The sequence below is a fragment of the Antedon bifida genome, chromosome 4 (genome assembly GCF_963402885.1).
Source record: "Antedon bifida chromosome 4, ecAntBifi1.1, whole genome shotgun sequence".
Classification (NCBI taxonomy): Eukaryota; Metazoa; Echinodermata; class Crinoidea; order Comatulida; family Antedonidae; genus Antedon; species Antedon bifida.
The window spans coordinates 19,902,354-19,919,818 of record NC_136229.1 but is presented as its reverse complement, the minus strand read 5'-3'; the positions used below and the strand labels follow the sequence as shown (position 1 = coordinate 19,919,818).

The 17,465-nt window shown below is 33.1% G+C and overlaps 4 protein-coding genes across 7 annotated transcripts; 2 read left to right on the top strand and 2 right to left on the bottom strand.

The window, feature by feature from the left end:
- Nucleotides 1-10: 10 nt before the first annotated feature.
- On the top strand, nt 11-5,727 carry LOC144840993 (uncharacterized). Its single transcript, XM_078697111.1, has 16 exons — nt 11-441; nt 1,087-1,258; nt 2,159-2,248; nt 2,541-2,612; nt 2,743-2,801; nt 2,908-2,960; nt 3,119-3,261; nt 3,458-3,544; nt 3,652-3,723; nt 3,858-3,919; nt 4,077-4,197; nt 4,369-4,451; nt 4,590-4,705; nt 4,896-4,977; nt 5,073-5,201; nt 5,427-5,727. The coding sequence occupies exons 1-16, from the start codon at nt 125-127 to the stop codon at nt 5,476-5,478; spliced, it is 1,710 nt and encodes a 569-aa protein (XP_078553237.1). The 5' UTR covers nt 11-124; the 3' UTR covers nt 5,479-5,727.
- Nucleotides 5,728-5,758: 31 nt separating this feature from the next.
- LOC144841012 (centromere protein M-like) lies at nt 5,759-9,169 on the bottom strand. Of its 3 annotated transcripts, none has more exons than XM_078697155.1 (6): nt 9,130-9,169; nt 8,220-8,328; nt 8,012-8,091; nt 7,442-7,540; nt 6,859-7,030; nt 5,759-6,516 (listed from the first exon to the last, which is right to left on the bottom strand). In XM_078697155.1, the coding sequence occupies exons 2-6, from the start codon at nt 8,292-8,294 to the stop codon at nt 6,382-6,384; spliced, it is 561 nt and encodes a 186-aa protein (XP_078553281.1). In that variant the 5' UTR covers nt 8,295-8,328; nt 9,130-9,169; the 3' UTR covers nt 5,759-6,381. The 3 variants fall into 3 exon arrangements, with proteins under 3 accessions (XP_078553281.1, XP_078553280.1, XP_078553282.1); XM_078697154.1 differs by lacking the exon at nt 9,130-9,169 and adding an exon at nt 8,701-8,775 and having other exon boundaries at nt 8,220-8,311; XM_078697156.1 differs by lacking the exon at nt 9,130-9,169 and adding an exon at nt 8,701-8,719.
- On the top strand, nt 9,076-14,146 carry LOC144841001 (DNA excision repair protein ERCC-1-like). Its single transcript, XM_078697140.1, has 11 exons — nt 9,076-9,226; nt 9,743-9,899; nt 10,270-10,510; nt 10,774-10,846; nt 11,524-11,627; nt 11,878-11,977; nt 12,073-12,149; nt 12,439-12,538; nt 12,686-12,757; nt 13,098-13,166; nt 13,282-14,146. The coding sequence occupies exons 1-11, from the start codon at nt 9,158-9,160 to the stop codon at nt 13,390-13,392; spliced, it is 1,173 nt and encodes a 390-aa protein (XP_078553266.1). The 5' UTR covers nt 9,076-9,157; the 3' UTR covers nt 13,393-14,146.
- A 387-nt stretch (nt 14,147-14,533) lies between these two features.
- LOC144841002 (18S rRNA aminocarboxypropyltransferase-like) lies at nt 14,534-17,465 on the bottom strand. 2 transcript variants are annotated; one of them, XM_078697141.1, is made up of 6 exons: nt 17,402-17,465; nt 16,865-17,004; nt 16,414-16,639; nt 15,845-16,038; nt 15,385-15,564; nt 14,534-14,997 (listed from the first exon to the last, which is right to left on the bottom strand). In XM_078697141.1, the coding sequence occupies exons 2-6, from the start codon at nt 16,992-16,994 to the stop codon at nt 14,642-14,644; spliced, it is 1,086 nt and encodes a 361-aa protein (XP_078553267.1). In that variant the 5' UTR covers nt 16,995-17,004; nt 17,402-17,465; the 3' UTR covers nt 14,534-14,641. The 2 variants fall into 2 exon arrangements, with proteins under 2 accessions (XP_078553267.1, XP_078553268.1); XM_078697142.1 differs by lacking the exon at nt 17,402-17,465 and adding an exon at nt 17,281-17,399 and having other exon boundaries at nt 16,865-16,999.

Genomic DNA, 17,465 nt, shown 5'->3' with positions numbered 1-17,465 from the left:
TATGGAACACGTCTAAAGACCAATATGGTATGCATATACATACCTGACTGAAATAATTGAGTTGTTAAAATAATTTTCTGTCTTATATCTAGTAATTTAGTATTTAAACTAACATCATACAAACATGCTAAAACCAACTAGTTCTTTAGTCTTTTCAGAACGCCCTACTAGATACGTTAACGGCGTTAGAAAGAAAGAACATCACCTCAAGCCACTTGTACCAGTGGTTGCTAGCGACGCTGTCACAAGCGAAAGAAGACAGACACGGCCGGAAGGGCTGAAACCCGCCGCCAGTTCACCAAGCAACGCAACCATCTCTGGGCCTAGAAAATCGAAAAGTGCTGGCTCTGATCGAAGAAAAAAAACTGAAGTAATAAATGAGAAACGAGCTTTTTCTAGTACTACTAGTACTAGGTCATCGAGAAATATCAATAATTCCAGGTTGGTTAAAAAACGTCAATTTTAGAGTTTACTAAAAATATATTTTAAAACACTCTCTGATCTGTACTGTGTGTTTGTGATTGAATGTAATAATAAATAGTGATATAGTACTAACCCCTATAATGATAGGTCCATGGTCATACTAAGCTTACTGTAAATGTTGTTATTACTTTATCTTTTTGATTTAGCTTTTCGCTTTTTTTTTTTGTATCTCCATTGAGATCCAGCCACTGATACCCACAGCATTGTCATTTTTTTCAGTAATTTGCCTTTGGATTTATATATAGGCCTATAGGTATATAGCCTATATTTATATTTATCAACTTTACAGAGGCAGGTATACAATTTTGACCGTCACTGTTCAAGTCAACTGAAATTCAATAAAAATACACTAATTTGATGATAGAAAATAAAACCCTAAATAAACACCAATCACTGAATTAAAAAATTGTAAAACAAAAAGTGTTGATATAAATTTTGCGGTACACAACGTATATTAGTTTTGAAAAGAACTGTTGAGTCAAAGAGAAACTCAACAGTTCTTTTCAGAACTAATATACGTGGTGTACCGCAAAATTTATATCAACATTTGATTTCGCCATGCAAACCTTCAAACAATATAAAACAAAAACTATTATTTAACAGATCAAAAAGAGGCTGCAGGACAGAAGCTAATGACACTAGACTAAATCCTGACATTGAATATGGTGGTTGGGTAGATGAAACTTCAGACATACTGTTTATTGACTCAAAGTCAGCTTCAACGAAGCCTGCTGAAGGTACTTTAACACACGGAAAGATTTCACCAAAAGACTTGGTAAGTATCATGAGGCAAAACTCTCCCTTAGCAGAAATGGTCCACAGGCCTGTCAAGAGTGTCAGCCCATAAAACACACAATTGTAATTTGATTATATTAACTAACCATCAAATATAACCCAAGGTCATGTACAACAAGGTCACCTGGACAGCTCATGAAAATTCCTACATGGTTTTCAGCAATTTCTGTAGTGAAGTGTCGCACTCCAGCTGGCCTCTCATGTGTGTCAAGATAAACAATCAGAACTGGTAAATTGTTTAAAACACACCAAGATTTATTACCCGGATTTTTTTAAAAACCTGGGTGAAATGGACTGATTCTGCTAAGGGAGAGAAATGCCTAATGTGGGTAGGTTACGTAGTAAATAGCCCGGTATAATTGTCTCAGTTCAGTTTGAAGTATTTTTTATTTCACTGGGTTGGGAAACAATGCCAGTTGAATCACTTTACGGAAACCACTATTGTCCTGTGTATAAGAGTTAGATGAGCTAAGTAACTCTTAGATGAGAAACGAAGATTAACTTAAGGGTCTTTCACACCTGTACCACCTCAGTTCCGGTCTGGCACTGGCAAATTAATTGAATGCCAATGTTTCATTCTACTACACTCCACGCAGCTATGTGTCAATCGATATGCACATCGTTGCGTGAAATGGAAACATTGACATTTGATTTGCCGGTGCCGTATTGGAACCGTGCAGGAACAGGTGTGAAAGACCCTTACCAAAAAGACTAATTATTTAGTAAAAGTACAGTTTAATAATATTGTCAACTGCTTTAATAACCTTATTTTTTATGTATTTATTATTCCTGTAGTTATAGTTGTCCATTGTGAGCTACAAAAAATGAACTTTATTTGATTGAGTAAATTATTAAACCTATTTATTTTTCTATATGATAGCTTATTCAATGTCAAGAGAGTGAATATGATAGTGTATACGATATTAACCTCCATGCTTGCCACATCAAGAAAATTCATAATTTAGAAAAGGTATCATTTTTTGTTCACTGATAATTTATTACTACCCTATATTATTGTTTTAATATTAATATTTAGTATAATACTGTATACAGATATTATGAATACAGTATTTATGATAATGTTATACATGTTATTAATAGGCCTATGGTACAAGAGAATTGTGGTGTTTAGAGTTTAAATCCCACACTCTCCAGTTTAGTTTAACAAAATATTTTATTTACAATTTTTTTTAGCCATGTATGGGTTTTCAATATTACATAAATTGAAAAGCTATTACATTTATTGTTTTCCTTTTTTACAGTTTAGGAAAGTTAAGATATTGGATTTATCGTGCAATCAAATAGAACAAATTGAACATTTATCAAGTAACACTGTAAGTTGTTATATTAATTCCTATTGTAAATGTAAATTGGAGATAATTTTGAGGTCATTGTCATTGTGGTAATCATATCACCATTGTAAAATACCTTATAAATGTATTTGCTTTGTATTATATCTTTCAGAATCTCAAAGAATTGAAGCTTTATGGGAACAAAATTTCTGAAATTAAAAACCTTGAAAAGTAATATGTTTCTTTATTTTTTATTGAAGACTATTATGTATGTTTATTTTTTATGTATAACATATTGAACTTGTTTTAAAATAATTTTATTAATGTTTATTTTCAGGTTAACAGAGCTGTCTAGTCTTCAACTTCAGTTTAATAAATTAAAAAGTTTAGGTAAGAAACTTTGCATAATATTTTTGCCCTGTACCTTCTTTTCCCACCCCTTTCTCTCTCCTGTATCACTGATCTCTCCACTCACCATTCCCTCTCTTTCCCTTTCATAAGGTCATGCTTTACAAAATATAATAATCTCTACTTCTTTGCTTTTTCAGGTAAAGGTTTATTGTCTGCTAAAAAGCTAAAATGTCTGCGAGTTGACAACAATCATTTAACGCAAATCGAAGCTAGAGAGATTGCAGCCTTCTCTCAACTTACCAACCTTGATGTCAGCTGCAACAAATTGCAAAACTTATCGGTGAATTTTTATTTAGTTTATTTATAGTTTTTTCTTCATCCTGTATGTGGTTGGTTTTTGGTATAGGTAGTTATTTCAATAAATAAATATTCATTCAAGATTCACGAAATTGTATTGGTCCATTTAAAATTAAGACAAAGAAAACTACATCACAAGCTTCATAAAAATTTATCATCTTTAAAATTTTTCAATGTAGGTATTCAACTGTTTAAATTCATTAGAGGAGCTGCTCGCTTCAAATAACATCTTAAAAACTGTGACAGATTTAAGTCGATGTAGAAAGGTAAGACAAAAATCATTAATTACATAAATGATGTACCCTAATGCAAGGTTCCAATAAGAATATCATCATTATTGAATTAATTTTTACTTTTATTTTTTCCCTTGCAGCTTCAAGAATTGAATCTGTCATCAAATAGTTTGACTAGTATATCAGGACTGAAGGGTCTCCCTCTATTAGCGGTAAGGATTCTGTAGTTTACTCTATGTTAGTTAGCAAAAAACTTCATGTAATTGCGTCAAGCCATCATCTTTAATAGATAACTCATGCTTCACCGATCTACTGTATCTATAGACACTCTTATCTTTTCTTTCAGACGTTACATCTATCCCATAATCTCTTGACATCTGAAGCTGTCCAGGGTCTTGGCAAATTAAGGTTAGTAAGTTTTTAACTATCCTATGTATTTTACAAAGCCAATTTGGTAAAGACAACTTCAGTGACCTGAATGGTCTTGGTCTGAAAGACTATTACAACCTGAGTGATCGAAACCACTGTACTGAACATAATACAAAACCTGCATTTTATTTTTCAGATCTTTACAGGAACTTGATTTATCTCACAACAGAATATCGAAATTAAACTCCTTTTCCAGTCAATTTCCAGTAATAGAGGTGTTGAATTTGATAAAGAATTCTATTGAGTGGCTGGAAGTAGTAAGCCTATCAAATTTTAAAATGAGAATATTATAACATTGTGTTTGATGATTCGTAGTGGTTAATACCAATGGATATGTATCCAATGGTGATACGTTACTGTATATCAATTGATAACTTTCCTATCAATATCATCATTTGTAACATGTTTTGGTTTTATTTACCTGCAAGGTTCATCTTTCAAGTTGTGAATTTTTAGTTGAACTGTTTCTAGCAGAGAATCCGTTCATCAAATCCTCAGATTTCAAACCTAGGTGAGTTGAAATGCACTTGCTAATTCTTGTATCTCCATTTTTTTATGAGATTTGACTGCCATGGAAATGCCTTTACATAATTATGCACGCACACACACCGGTAGTATAAATAATTTTAACAATATTTTTTACCTATAGCTATCATGAAGAAGTACACAGATGTATATCAGGCATTGAAATGGTGGATGGAGTTACTGTGAAACAGACAAAACAGAAACCTGCACCATTCATGAGGCCAATGTCAGCAGCTTCAGGTAAAGGTTAATTATTCACCTGCTAACTAAAGAAACTTCTTCCAACAAGTGTAAAATTTGTGCACAGTTGTAAATCTATTTTCAACAAATTAGCAATATAGAACATCAAAGAACTCTATCTGGTGATCTTGATTTTTATTTAAAACTTAATAAAGAAGGTTTAATTAAAAATTAAATTATGTTCACTTAGGATTGAGTGCAAAACAGGTACAAAGCCAGCTTCAAACAGTAGAGGCTGATCTGAACATATTTGGGCAAGATTTAAGAGAAAAGTAAGTGTGATATACAGTACTATGAAGAGGCATAAAATTGTTTGATTTCGCCACATGCAGAAAGTAGTTTAACAAGTTTTCTTGATGTTTAATAGGTTTGAAAACTTGCGTACCACAATGGACACACTACCAGCAGAGCGTCCGATATCAGTAGCCAGTGAATTAAGCATCACAAGTGTATCGACCTTTGCAAGCTCCCGGCCAGGTAGCAGCAGATGTAGCAGGTACAACAGACTTCTCCCCTTTTTTTTTTATCACACCCCTCAGTCATTTATATCAATTTATTTTGTTTATGTGGGATACTCTACAGCTATTTTCAGTGTAAATATTTCTGTTCTAAGAGTCTGCTACTGTATTTCATCAACACATTTTTTATGTTTTTTTTTGACATTTCTGTTTTTAAAGAGCACAATTTGCAGGTTCATAAACACATTTTAATTTTTCTTTAGTCGAAGCCGATTACAAGATGCTAAAGCCTACGCAACAACACACTTTAAATAAAACCCTGTCTTGGCACCATTTCGATACATCCTGTCTGTGGCAACATTCTCCAAATTACTGATTCAAATAACATACCTGGATAAGGTAGATGACATTGTGGAAGAATTACTGGGGAAAAAAGATGGCTGCCCATGATGTGTGGCAAATAGATGTGCAATGTACAATTGTTATATTGTTATAGTCAGTATATTATATGTACAATTTATGAATTTTGTTGATAAATGAGATTGAAGAACAAATAAATTTAAAGTATAAGAAATATTTGTTTTTTGGTATTTATTTACATAACATTTGCAAAATCTATTAACGATGTAATTCTATATACACAGGTAAAGTTAGTAATGTAAGGTTTGTGGTACACCATGCTTTTCCAAAAGGAAATACAGTTTGAGAATTTTATGCTAAATTTCTCCAGAATATGGTTTTAGCATAATTTTCAACCAAAATGTTGAGCCATTCTCAACTTGACTGTATTTCCTTTTGGCAACACATGGTATACTGCAAACCTAGCTTTACTACTATAGTGTTAATTTGCCATATAAACTTTTAAACAATATCATAGGTATAGTGATACATTTCCGTGACTTCACTACTTAGTGTGATGTCACAAGCTGATTTTCCACTAGGCAAATTTGTTTGTACGAATTGAAAGCGTTCGCTTATACGCATGCATATTCATTCATCTTCCAAATCCCTCTCTACGCATTTGTACAAGCTCACACTTTTTGATTCGGCTTTAGTGTAATGTCACAGATTCACACTTTATCTGTGACTTTACCACTAAAGTGTGATGTCACAGGTTCACTCGTGCTTCACTATATGTTCAACTTTGTTCAGCAGGCCTAAAAAACACAGGGTACTGGACTGAACACTGTATACATGTTGAATTCTCATCTAATGTGTTTATAAAGTTTCTTGAAATGTAAACGACTGACGTGTAGCCTCAATTATCATTGGGGAAATCCACTTCCTTGCGCCACATGCTACTTGTAGTAGAGACAGAACTTTCTGTGAAATGCTCTTTAGCTCTTTGTCTTCCTGCAACAAAGTGATTTGTACATTCAATAGTTATAATAAAGTTGTGTTTGCTTATAATGGAAAACTAATCCTGTGAAAAGCATTACTTCCAATCAGATTCAACAAAGCATTAAAATGAAAAAGATAGGACACTAGGTTAAGTTCAGTACTTGACCATTTCTCAATGTTAGGCCCTGTCTGCCCTCACTCCTCCCATTTAAAAAACTTGGATCCACCACGAATGCCACTGTGTCTAATGGTAGGTTGAAGGATTCAAGAATCGACAGTAGCAGGTTTATCATTATTCTGTAAATATTTTGAGAATTATGTTTATGTTGTAGTGTAAAATTATAAAAATCTTACATCAAAGCCAGCACAGAGCATTGGCATGTGGTATGCGTCACAAAGTCCTGTGATGTTCTTGATATCAGCTCCATGTAGGCTTGTATTATTGGCATTGTGAACAATACAACAACACCGACCTAAGAAATATTCACAATCAAGGGTCTTTAAAGATGCTTCCATACTGCTGATACTGTAAAAATGGAATGGAAAACTCACTGTAGTTAAAATGTCATGAACTTTCATTCAAAGCTCTGTCTTTCTTTCTATTCTACGTTTCTCTACCTTTCTATTCCATGCTTCTTTTTCTTTCTATTCCATGCTTCTCTTTCTTTCTATTCTACGTTTCTCTGCCTTTCTATTACATGCTTCTCTGCCTTTCTTTCTATTCGATGTTTATCTTCTTAAGAGTACAAGTCATGGGTACAAATCCTGATTCTGACACTTTGCCACATCACCAGGATTTTTCTTGTCAATGGACAAAGGAGGGCTAGGTTGGAAGCATTCAACGCTTAATAAAACTATGCACTTATCTTTCTATATGTTATATACAATAATTAGCAGACATTTTGTCTGTGTGAAATACTCAACCTGAAACACATACCTTGCTCTATTGGTCAAATCAAGAATAAACACAATATAGTCAATGTTAGGCCTTGTGTCCTCAGTATCTACGGGTAAAGGAAGTCGTCTAGCTGTACGTCTAAGAAAAAGGTGTTATGTTTATTAATATTCTAAATCAAATAGAAAATCATTATCAGAATACAGTAAGTACAGAAGTTCGTTTATGTACAAATCGATAAAATTATTTAAAAGGATGAATATATTAATTTCGGGCTTTAAAAGCTTGCAGTAGTCACTGGTTTTAAAAGACCTATTTTGTGAAAAGACATAGACATGTTATAAGAACTAGAAGGTCAACTAGGCTACAGCAAAGTGACTCTAACAGGGCAGGGACTGGAATGGACAGCATATCTGTTCAAAAATGTTATTTAATATAAAGATTTATTTTTAAAAATAATAACTTGAATAACCTAACCACGCATTGTGCTGTGTGGATCCTGTCCACTGTAACTCACTTTTTGAGCTGTGATCATATTGGAGTTGACCATCTAGTTTTTATAATATGTCTATGGTCCATGGACTCTATTAAAAGCTATTTACAATTACTTACATTTGCAATGAAAATGATGTTTTTTGAGATATAATGGATGATGCGAATTTGTGTTTTCCCATACCTTCAGCACCTACAAGCTTTTATAAACAGAATACAATAAAAAATTATTGAATAGTTTTTTTTTTTATGAACAAACATTGGTTAGTGGTAGTTAGAATCACAAACAAAACATCTTTAAAAAAGTCTTATTTTTTGTAATACCTACCAAAAGTGTTGCTGTATTTGGTGATGAAATTATGTTATGGGGAGAGAGAACATGGGTTTTTCTTACTTCTCCCATCCTCAAACAAAAAGAAACTAAATCAAAGAAAAAACTATTAGATAAAAATAAAAATTAATTTCATGGAAATCTGACTAGCATCAAATGTAGTACAGTACAGTAACAGGCATCTTTTACTTTGCTATCATTAGAGTAGACTGCAATGTGCTCTCTCATCAGTGCCTAGTCTCCTTTTATTATTCTATCTTCTGCCCTGTTGTCAGTAGACTGTCAGTAGGTAGACTGTAGAGGCCTATCCCCTCCTTCCTAGCTAGTAACATGTTAGTAGAGCCTAGCTAGCTAGCTGGAGAGATATCAAAGTTTGTATTGATGATGATATTCGATACCAAGTCCTAGCCTAGCTAGGTAACATTATTACAAAAGATTGTAACTTAAAATTGTAAAATGAAAAGATACAAAAACTCACTATATTAATGAAAAACAACCCAAGTGATCGCTGTTTTACACTCTCTGCAGAGCTGATGGGTTGTTTATAGTTTGCATTTCGCGCGCATAATAATAATGACGTAACGTTCAAGGGGATGTCCCTAAACAATAGCACACCTAGGCTTAACTCTAACATTTATTATTAGTTATAATTATATTTAGTTATTTAAAATAGAAATTTAGTATACTGTACTAAATAAAACAAACCCTAAATTATAAATTATAAATTCTATTCAAACGCCTAGGCCTAAATCTAGCCTTTTTGTTTTTATTTTCAGAAAGTCTCAGCTCTTTGAAAATTTTTCTAGAAAGATAGGTGGCCTGCATGTGAAAAAATATGAATTTGCTCGAGTTTACGGTCGACACGAATAAACTTTTATTTTTTACAAATTTTTATTTAGATTCTTACCAACAAGAACTCTGACGCTTGGCTAGAGATGGAGAAAAGAAAATTTATTATACCATCAGCAGCAGAAGTTAAAAGTGCAGATAATACAAAGCCAAAAGTAATATACGTAGTTGAATATAGCTAGGCCTAACCTACTAGGCTATTTAGGCCCAGTCAGGGCTAGTCTAGGCCTACTACGTCTAGCCGAAAGGTTACAGACGATCGGGTCCACGAACGATTAAGTCCAAAAAAAAAAAAATTACACTAGAGGGAGACACTTCCACTAGCAAATAGGCATCGGTCACCTATAAATAATAAATAACCGTTTTTTAAAACTGTTTATTTATTTATTGACAATTCCGGTTATAAAATTATGTGTATTTAAAAAAAAATAATTATACTTCCGGTACCCTTTAATTTCCGGCTTTATATAATGACTTTGATACTTCCGGTTGAATGTAGGGAATTATTTATATGACCTATTTACTAGGCCTACTACAGTAGTACCTATGTATAAAACATACATTCATCATGGGTGACCGTATGGATTAATAATATAGCCAGTATCTAAAATGCATTATTAATATATATTTTAAGAATATATTCATTTTTCATTGTTTGGAATTTTACACAGGTAAAATCATACTTCAAGGCTCGAAATAATACTGCAAATAATGCCAATGATGGGCTTACCTCTGTTTGTGAAAGTTCAACAAACGCATCTACATTTGGTGAAACCACCGGGAAGGCACTTTTACATTCTACAGCTGGTGGTGTTGATGTTATAAAAAGTAAGTTACATCAAGGCAATCTAACAACAAGATGCTGAGAGCAAAGGGTTTATCTGTGGCTGCGACATGATTAGTTTTACACCCCATAACAGAAATCTCCAAAAGTTCAAATTTATTTTTCCTCAATTCAGAAAGTTAAGGCTTTTAAATGAGATCAAAATGTATACAATTTTACGAATTGACTGTGTGAGAAAAACATTTAAATGGTTTCCAATACAGTAGAACACCTATTTACATACTAATAAAAAGATGTATATCCACTTGTTTATTTCACATTTCTCCTGAGTAGCGGTGTTCCAAAGGAGTAGTTTTAAATAATTTGTTTTCTACTGTATACTTGCAAAATCTAAAACATCACTATTTTATGTAGATAAATCATTAAATGGGAAAATGGTTGCACCTTTAACTGAGTCAAAGACTGCTGGATTAGATGGTGAGTCTACTGTGTCTTCAGTTCCGAGTACTTCATCAACAGTGCTGCATCAAGAGATACAAAGGTCAAATGTTGCTTCCACTGGTAACAAGATTGGGTCTGGATTTGCAGATAAGTTTGCTGCCTTAAAAGAAACTGCCAAATATGAGGAGCCAAAGATGCCTGAACAATCTGCAGCGTAAGTTGTAAATTACCATGTTAACATGGAGTAAAAGAATATACTCCATGATATTAATAAGTGTCTCATTTAATGGTGCGTACACTGAATAGAAATGTTCCAGAATAGTGCTTGTCTTGTTTATTGTCTTTCTCCTTCGTTTGATATCAAGAAAGTATAGATCATAAACAGGGCTGTTGTGTCACAAAGAAGGAAGCAAGTTGTTTTCTGTATTTTGTAGCCATTTAATAACTACAAGTATTGTTAACATTATTATTTTATAGGAAAGCCCCAGATGTTCCAGTTGTCAAAAGCAAAGTTATCTCATCTAATTGTCTTGTTGTGCATCCAAAACAGGTATTTATTATGTTAAATATGATTTTGTGCATTGACAGAATTATAGTATAGTTGGAAAGTCCTGATTTAGACTAACAAAGCAATGTTTGTTAAAGATGTATTGTCCCTTGAAACACAAAAAATGAAGGTCAAAATATTCTAAATTTAAATTGGCCATATCAAAGTAATATTAAAGTTATTCACTTTGAGTCGAAAATTCGAGCCAAAAACAACAAGTTTACATAATTACCAGGTAAATTAATTTGATTTGATTTCGTCGCGAGCGAAAGTAAACAAAGATTTCAAACCAAGATTATGCATTATGCATGATGCTAATTAGGTTTGTTTACAACTTATTATGGTTGAGAAGATGTTTTAACACAGATTGAGAGAAAGTTTTATGATTATGCATGAGAGTAGGCAAACAAGCGCGTTGCATTATGAGATATGTTTTGATCGAAAACTTTGACTGGAAGTCAAAGTTATTTTTTTAACTAAAAACGTCTGTTTTTCAGTTAAATGATTTTTTTTTTGACTAATTTTTGGTGAAAGTTAATAACTATTATGATACTTCAAAATGGCCAACTTTTTTTCGAAATCTTTTTTAAAAAATTTTTTTTGGAATTAGTCAAAGGGACAATACATCTTTAAAGAAGAGACAATGTAAACTTCAAGCAAAAACTTTTTTTTTCTTTAAGCGTGGCAACCCTATTCTGAAATTTGTGAGGAATGTCCCATATGAATTCAATGACATAGTTCCTGATTATATTATGGGGAAAACAACATGCGCTCTTTTTTTAAGGTCAGTTAATAAACATGGTTACTTTAATTGCTTACTACTTTGGAACTCTCTACCTAACAATGTTGTTTTTAGCAAATCAGTCAACTCATTCAAAAACAAATTTCACAGATACATAACAAACACTAAGAGAAGTGGCAACCCTTACGAGTATTAACTCACTGCCTCTTTAACATCACTAAAGGTAAGCATACTTGCCGATATATTACAGTATTCCTTATCTGGATATAATATTTGTTCGTTTCTTTCTTAGTTTACGTTACCATCTTCTAAATCCTAATTACATCTTTGGAAGAGCCAAATCACTGAGCAACATGTTCAGTCTACGGTTATTGCTAGTGCAAGTTGACATAGTAAGTTTATCATAGCAATTGTCTTTATAATAACTTAGCATCCATCATCTAGTCATCATCATTTATATCATCATTATCTCATTTTAATATTTCAGAAAGATCCAGGGCATCCTCTTAAAGCTTTAGCAAAGATGGCAATTCTTGCGGATTTTACACTTTTATTAGCATGGAGGTATGAATAATTGTTTTTTTCTTCTGTATATAAAGAATTAATGTAAAAAATACAGAATCCTACTGTATGTTACAGGCAATATTTATACACTATTTACCTATTAACAGAATCCTACTGTATGTTACAGGCAATATTTATTCACTATTTACCTATTAACAGAACCCTACTGTATGTTACAGGCAATATTTATTAACTATTTAACTATTATGGGGTTATTACTATATCAACTTGTAAAGACCTAATCTGATGATTTATTGGTAGCTGAATGAATGTGTCTTTGTTTTATTAGTGCGGAAGAAGCCGGTCGCTACTTAGAGACCTATAAAACCTACGAGAATAAGTCAGCTGACACATTAAAGGAACGTGTTCAGGCAGATTTTATGTCAAAGGTATGTTTACTATTGAAATTGTTTTTGTTTATGTAGAACATCTCATGCATATGAACAGGAATCGCCCCATTTGAAAAGGACAGTGAATGAAATCACTTGGCAATATATGCCATTGTGTTAAATGTTTGTTGCTTTTCTATTTTGTAGATGACAGACTGTTTGACAACCATTAAGTCTATCAATAAAACAGACGCTGCTACTCTTCTTACAACATTTGAGGTAAGTGTACTGCATGTTTTAAAAAAAAAGGTCTGTCTACAATATCAAACTTTATTTGACAAAAAAATGTGATGTGCCCATATATGGACATGATAATGTCATATCACTACCATATTTGGGCCACTACCATAATATTTGTGCACACCACACTTTTTTTGTCAAACTAGTTTAATAGTGTAGACAGAGCTTAAGATTGTATATGTGTTGAGAACCGAGAGAATGTTCCCGATCATTTTCAAACAAACTAAACGCTGTGCCCTTCCTTGGATTTCTAAAGAAATAGTAAGCTTTGATCAGAACTTATTAAGGTTGCCTGACAAATGTTTATTTATTATCGTAGAATTTTGAAGGAATTGTGAAGGCCTCGGAAGATGAACTGGCTTTTTGTCCTGGATTTGGTCCTAATAAGGTAAACCTCCTTTCATTCATAATTCAAGAACTGGCTCTACTGATAATTGCAGAAAGCTAACATAAAAGTGAACCAATAGAATGCAACTGAATAAAAAAATACTTTTACCCAATAGGCTAAGCGTGTAGCAAGAGCACTCAAAGAACCTTTTATGAAAAAGAAGAGCATGAAGGTAAAAGAGGATGTACCAAACACTGAAGACATTCCAGGAACAAGTACATCATGACAGTGGTTATTACAGTATTATAAAGAATTCCATAACAATGTCCAGCGCGTGATATTTCTTTTCGTACATAAGTTGGGGACCCCTCATGAGACGTCACAAAATAAATGAATATTCATTAGTCATATCCATAAGGTGTGACGCAAGAATTGAGCTAACTACAATTCGCTAATGCAAACTTCTATTTACTTTATAGTGAGAGAGATTATTTAGAAGGTTAGGTTTAGTTAACTTAGGAAGTAGTTATGGCTATCTTTCACATAAGGGGTCCCCAATTTATGTACGAAAAAAAAAAACGCGTCCAGGGCAGCTGAATAGAAGAGCTGTAGCCAAGACAGGCAAAGGTGCAAAAAACAGGCAGGCATGCAGTATTTACTGTATTATCTTCCAATCATTTGTGATTGCTAGGATAAGTTCAAGTTTGTTGCTTCACACAATATGATATAAAAAGTATACATAACATTTGATAAATTAATAAATATAATTGTGTGAGGAGGACACATTAAGCCATGGCTTTAAGTTTGGTCCTCCAGATAGAGTTAGGCTCTGAAGGGAACAATCATGTGTATTCCATACAATAAACAAACTAATTGTAGCAGTACTGAAAATGATTAGGCTGGTTACACATTCTCATTTGATATGCAACGAAATGTTTAATCATGGAATGAAATATAATTATACCTTTATATTATATTTGGTGCAATAAATCCAATGTATATATATATATGACTCAATGTAATATTGAATTTTTGAAATAAATGTTTCGTATGTTTAAAATACTGTGTCATTGTGCTGCTTTTTGTGAATTTTAATAGACCTGTTATTAGGTTTCTTTTCAAGTTTACATTTAGAAACAAAATCCAAATTTATCCAAGGAAATCTAAAGCTTTGTCTACACTATCATATAATAGGATTCTGAGCTCCGGAGATCAAAGGATATATGTGTGGCTGCGACACGCCCCTTAACAGACACCGTGCATTATATGTACATAGTACAGTACTTTTGGTATTTGTCGCAGCCAGACATAAGATCAAAGAACTATTATGAGTTCCTATCATGGCAAGGCCAGCTCAGCTGTTGTTAGATTGCCTTGGTTTATCAAAGTTATTGAGACTAGTGATAACAAACAACACTAAACCATAATGATCGTATAAATTGTGCTTTTATTTGTGATTGGCTCTGTTCTCCTGCACACCAACGAGTTCAACATCTGTATTACCATGGCTCTAGCTATTGTATATTAACCTTTCGTTAGTCATTCACAATGTTCTCTTTGTTTTCCTTCGTTTCAAAACTATGTTTAGAAGTCTCTGAATTGAATTGAATTTCAGAATTAAGTCCTTTATCAACAGTATTTTCTTTTCCACCCTTTTCTTCATTAGTTTTCTTCTGTGCTGTGCAAGGCACATCATCCTCTTCCTCGCTAGATTCCTCTGATTCTGGAAAATCATATTGACGTTGACTATTAAGATTTCCAAATTCCTTTTCATCCTCTTCTTCCGTTTCAGTCTCCTCTTCCTCACTGGATTCTTCAGATTCGGGAAAATCGTACCGTGGTTGTCGATTTAGATTTCCAAATTCCTTGTCATCATCAATATCAAAGACATCTGTAGGTAAATTATAAATCATTTTTGTAAAATTAGTATTCAACAAGTAATAATTTAAAGATATATTGTCCCCCTAAAAAAGTAATTTTTCTCCAATTTTTTGTTGAATATGCCATTTTAATGTCACAAAATAGTTATTCACTTTAACCAAAAACTGGATCGAAAAAAAAAAAACTTAAACTGTCTGTTAGAAAATGGTTTTTGGTTAAAATTAACCGTTTCTCTTGTCTTTTTATAAGTGAAATAATTTTTTTTTTTTTTATGTTTTTTTTTTACAGAAGTGAATAACTTTATTAAAACTGTAAAATGGCCTATTTAAAGTCTGATTTTTATCAATCTTCATTTTTCAAGTTTTTGGCAATACATCTTTTGAAACAAATTTAGTACCTATTTTGCTTTTAGCTAAATCTTCATCTTTGCATTTTTGCATCCAGTCTTGTTGGGCTGTAACCACTTCAGCCCCGGTTCGACAAGATGCATAGATGTCAAGAATTTCCTGGTTCACATCAAAGAAACCCTCACCCCACTTGAAACGCTTTAATAATTTAATGCCATACTCTTTAAGACCTAGAAGAGTACAGTAGAAAATTAATCCTAAATACTAAATATTCATCTTGTTTTCAAAATGGAACTTAGGAAAGGGTTTGACATTGCTCCATCAAACATGCTTTATATATGACAAATAATGATTAATATAGAAATAATGAATGTTTATGAATACATTGCTACAAATAAATTCATGAGGTGAAAATTGCACTCTCGATGACTTAATTAAGAGTGCAATAGAACATTTATCTTCCAATCAAAGGACAAGGATCTACTTAGGTGTGTTATAATTAATACTAACCTACAATATACAATGTGGCAGCAAAAGCTTCAACGCATGATAATTTACATGGGCGTCCGTAGTTGATTGGATTGACTGCTATGAGGTAGGGTAACAGACGTGGCTGGCCTCCTCGCATCTTACTGAAGGGTGTCTCTTCTAGCTTAGCCCATGAACAATCAACAACTGCAATGCCTTTAGATAGAACAAGTTCTCTGAAAGTATAATTGAACAAAATGATACTGGAATATGTTTATACAGTCAACTCTCCCAATCCCGGAATGTGTTTCTAATGGAAAAATGAATTGGGAACATTTTTGGACCTCAAGAAAAGTCTGGTTTTGGGTGAGTTTGTGGTTTTCAGAGAGTCCAGTATTGGGAGAGTTGACTGTAATAACATTTGTGTTATTAGTCATATGTTTGCCCTACACTGACATAATTTTGTACTTTATACTAAGTGCATTGAGAACATTTCTGAGTGTCTGAGAACACAAGAAAAATTCTCGGCAAAGCTACCCCACTGTAGTTAATACAAATATTTGGTTTATGGATCAGATTTTCTTTTCTGACCAAACACTGCACAAACTTACTTATCTTCTGGTGAAACGCATTTAATCCCCATAGGCGACAGAATCAATCCACCAAATCTCTGCGACAACTTCAGGTTACGTACTAATCCCTTACGAATGAGTTTACGTCCTGTACATTTCTTGGGGTCACAATGTTCAAGATCCCACATGGCAAGTGGCAAAGGCACTTTCAGAAATTCCTCGCTGGTTTGTTCACCTCCGCAGGCTTCATCGAGGTTTAACCCTTCTATATGTATAAAAACAAACACAAAAATAGAATAATATATAATATTATATGATATATAAGAAGTACAACTGTAAAAGTATGGTTAGGTTGACTGCAACCACACTGATGAATGGATGGCATGTGGTTCTGAAAGCCATGGCATTAGTTTATATGCTCTGCCAGGTAGAAGGAAGACCGCAAATAGAAGAGTAAAATTGACGTGGAAAATGATAGCCTCTTTCTTACCATCTAGGCAATAGTTAAGATCTTCTGACATTTGTTTGAATCGATCATGCTTCTCTGCTTGACTCTGACGTCCTCGTGCTGATGCACTTCCATGTTTTCCACCTCGACTCTGGCTTTTCTTTCTTCCCATTTGATCTATTCTATTGTTATAAATAAACGATAAAAATATATAAATATCTAATATTTTTGTAAGCTATAGGACGCTCCACACACTCTGGGAAATACCGAGCAATTTAACCTTTTTCTTAATCATATCGAGTAACAAATTGATTGTCGCTTACTGTGGTTAATCTTAGCTATCAAAAGTTAGCACCTTTTTCGCTATTACTTTTCAAATGTAAAAAATATCTCATCTAGGCTAATATAAAATAATAGTATTAAATTCTATAATTGTTATTATCAAATGAATTTTTTACGCAAAATATGGGCACAATTTATACATAAACAGTAAATTTACAGAAATCACACAAATAATTAATAAGAAATGTTGTAAAACACAAAATGAAGATGAAAGATGCATGCCTCCTTTTTGTTTACCTTATATCTTTAAAAGACCCGGAAGTGATTCTTAAACACGTGTTAAAAAATCAACATCAACATC

Coding starts and splice junctions, on each gene's coding strand:
- LOC144840993 (XM_078697111.1), top strand. CDS start 125: ATGCTAAAACCAACTAGTTCTTTAGTCTTTTCAGAACGCCCTACTAGA. Junction 4,706..4,895: donor GCCAATGTCAGCAGCTTCAG/GTAAAGGTTAAT, acceptor ATGTTCACTTAG/GATTGAGTGCAAAACAGGTA. Junction 5,202..5,426: donor GGTAGCAGCAGATGTAGCAG/GTACAACAGACT, acceptor ATTTTTCTTTAG/TCGAAGCCGATTACAAGATG.
- LOC144841012 (XM_078697155.1), bottom strand. CDS start 8,294: ATGGGAGAAGTAAGAAAAACCCATGTTCTCTCTCCCCATAACATAATT. Junction 8,092..8,219: donor CAAATACAGCAACACTTTTG/GTAGGTATTACA, acceptor TGTTTATAAAAG/CTTGTAGGTGCTGAAGGTAT. Junction 7,031..7,441: donor GATTTGACCAATAGAGCAAG/GTATGTGTTTCA, acceptor CCATTTTTACAG/TATCAGCAGTATGGAAGCAT.
- LOC144841001 (XM_078697140.1), top strand. CDS start 9,158: ATGGAGAAAAGAAAATTTATTATACCATCAGCAGCAGAAGTTAAAAGT. Junction 10,511..10,773: donor ATGCCTGAACAATCTGCAGC/GTAAGTTGTAAA, acceptor ATTATTTTATAG/GAAAGCCCCAGATGTTCCAG. Junction 11,978..12,072: donor TGCTAGTGCAAGTTGACATA/GTAAGTTTATCA, acceptor TTAATATTTCAG/AAAGATCCAGGGCATCCTCT.
- LOC144841002 (XM_078697141.1), bottom strand. CDS start 16,994: ATGGGAAGAAAGAAAAGCCAGAGTCGAGGTGGAAAACATGGAAGTGCA. Junction 15,565..15,844: donor TGCCACATTGTATATTGTAG/GTTAGTATTAAT, acceptor GTACTCTTCTAG/GTCTTAAAGAGTATGGCATT. Junction 14,998..15,384: donor TTTAGCTAAAAGCAAAATAG/GTACTAAATTTG, acceptor ATTTACCTACAG/ATGTCTTTGATATTGATGAT.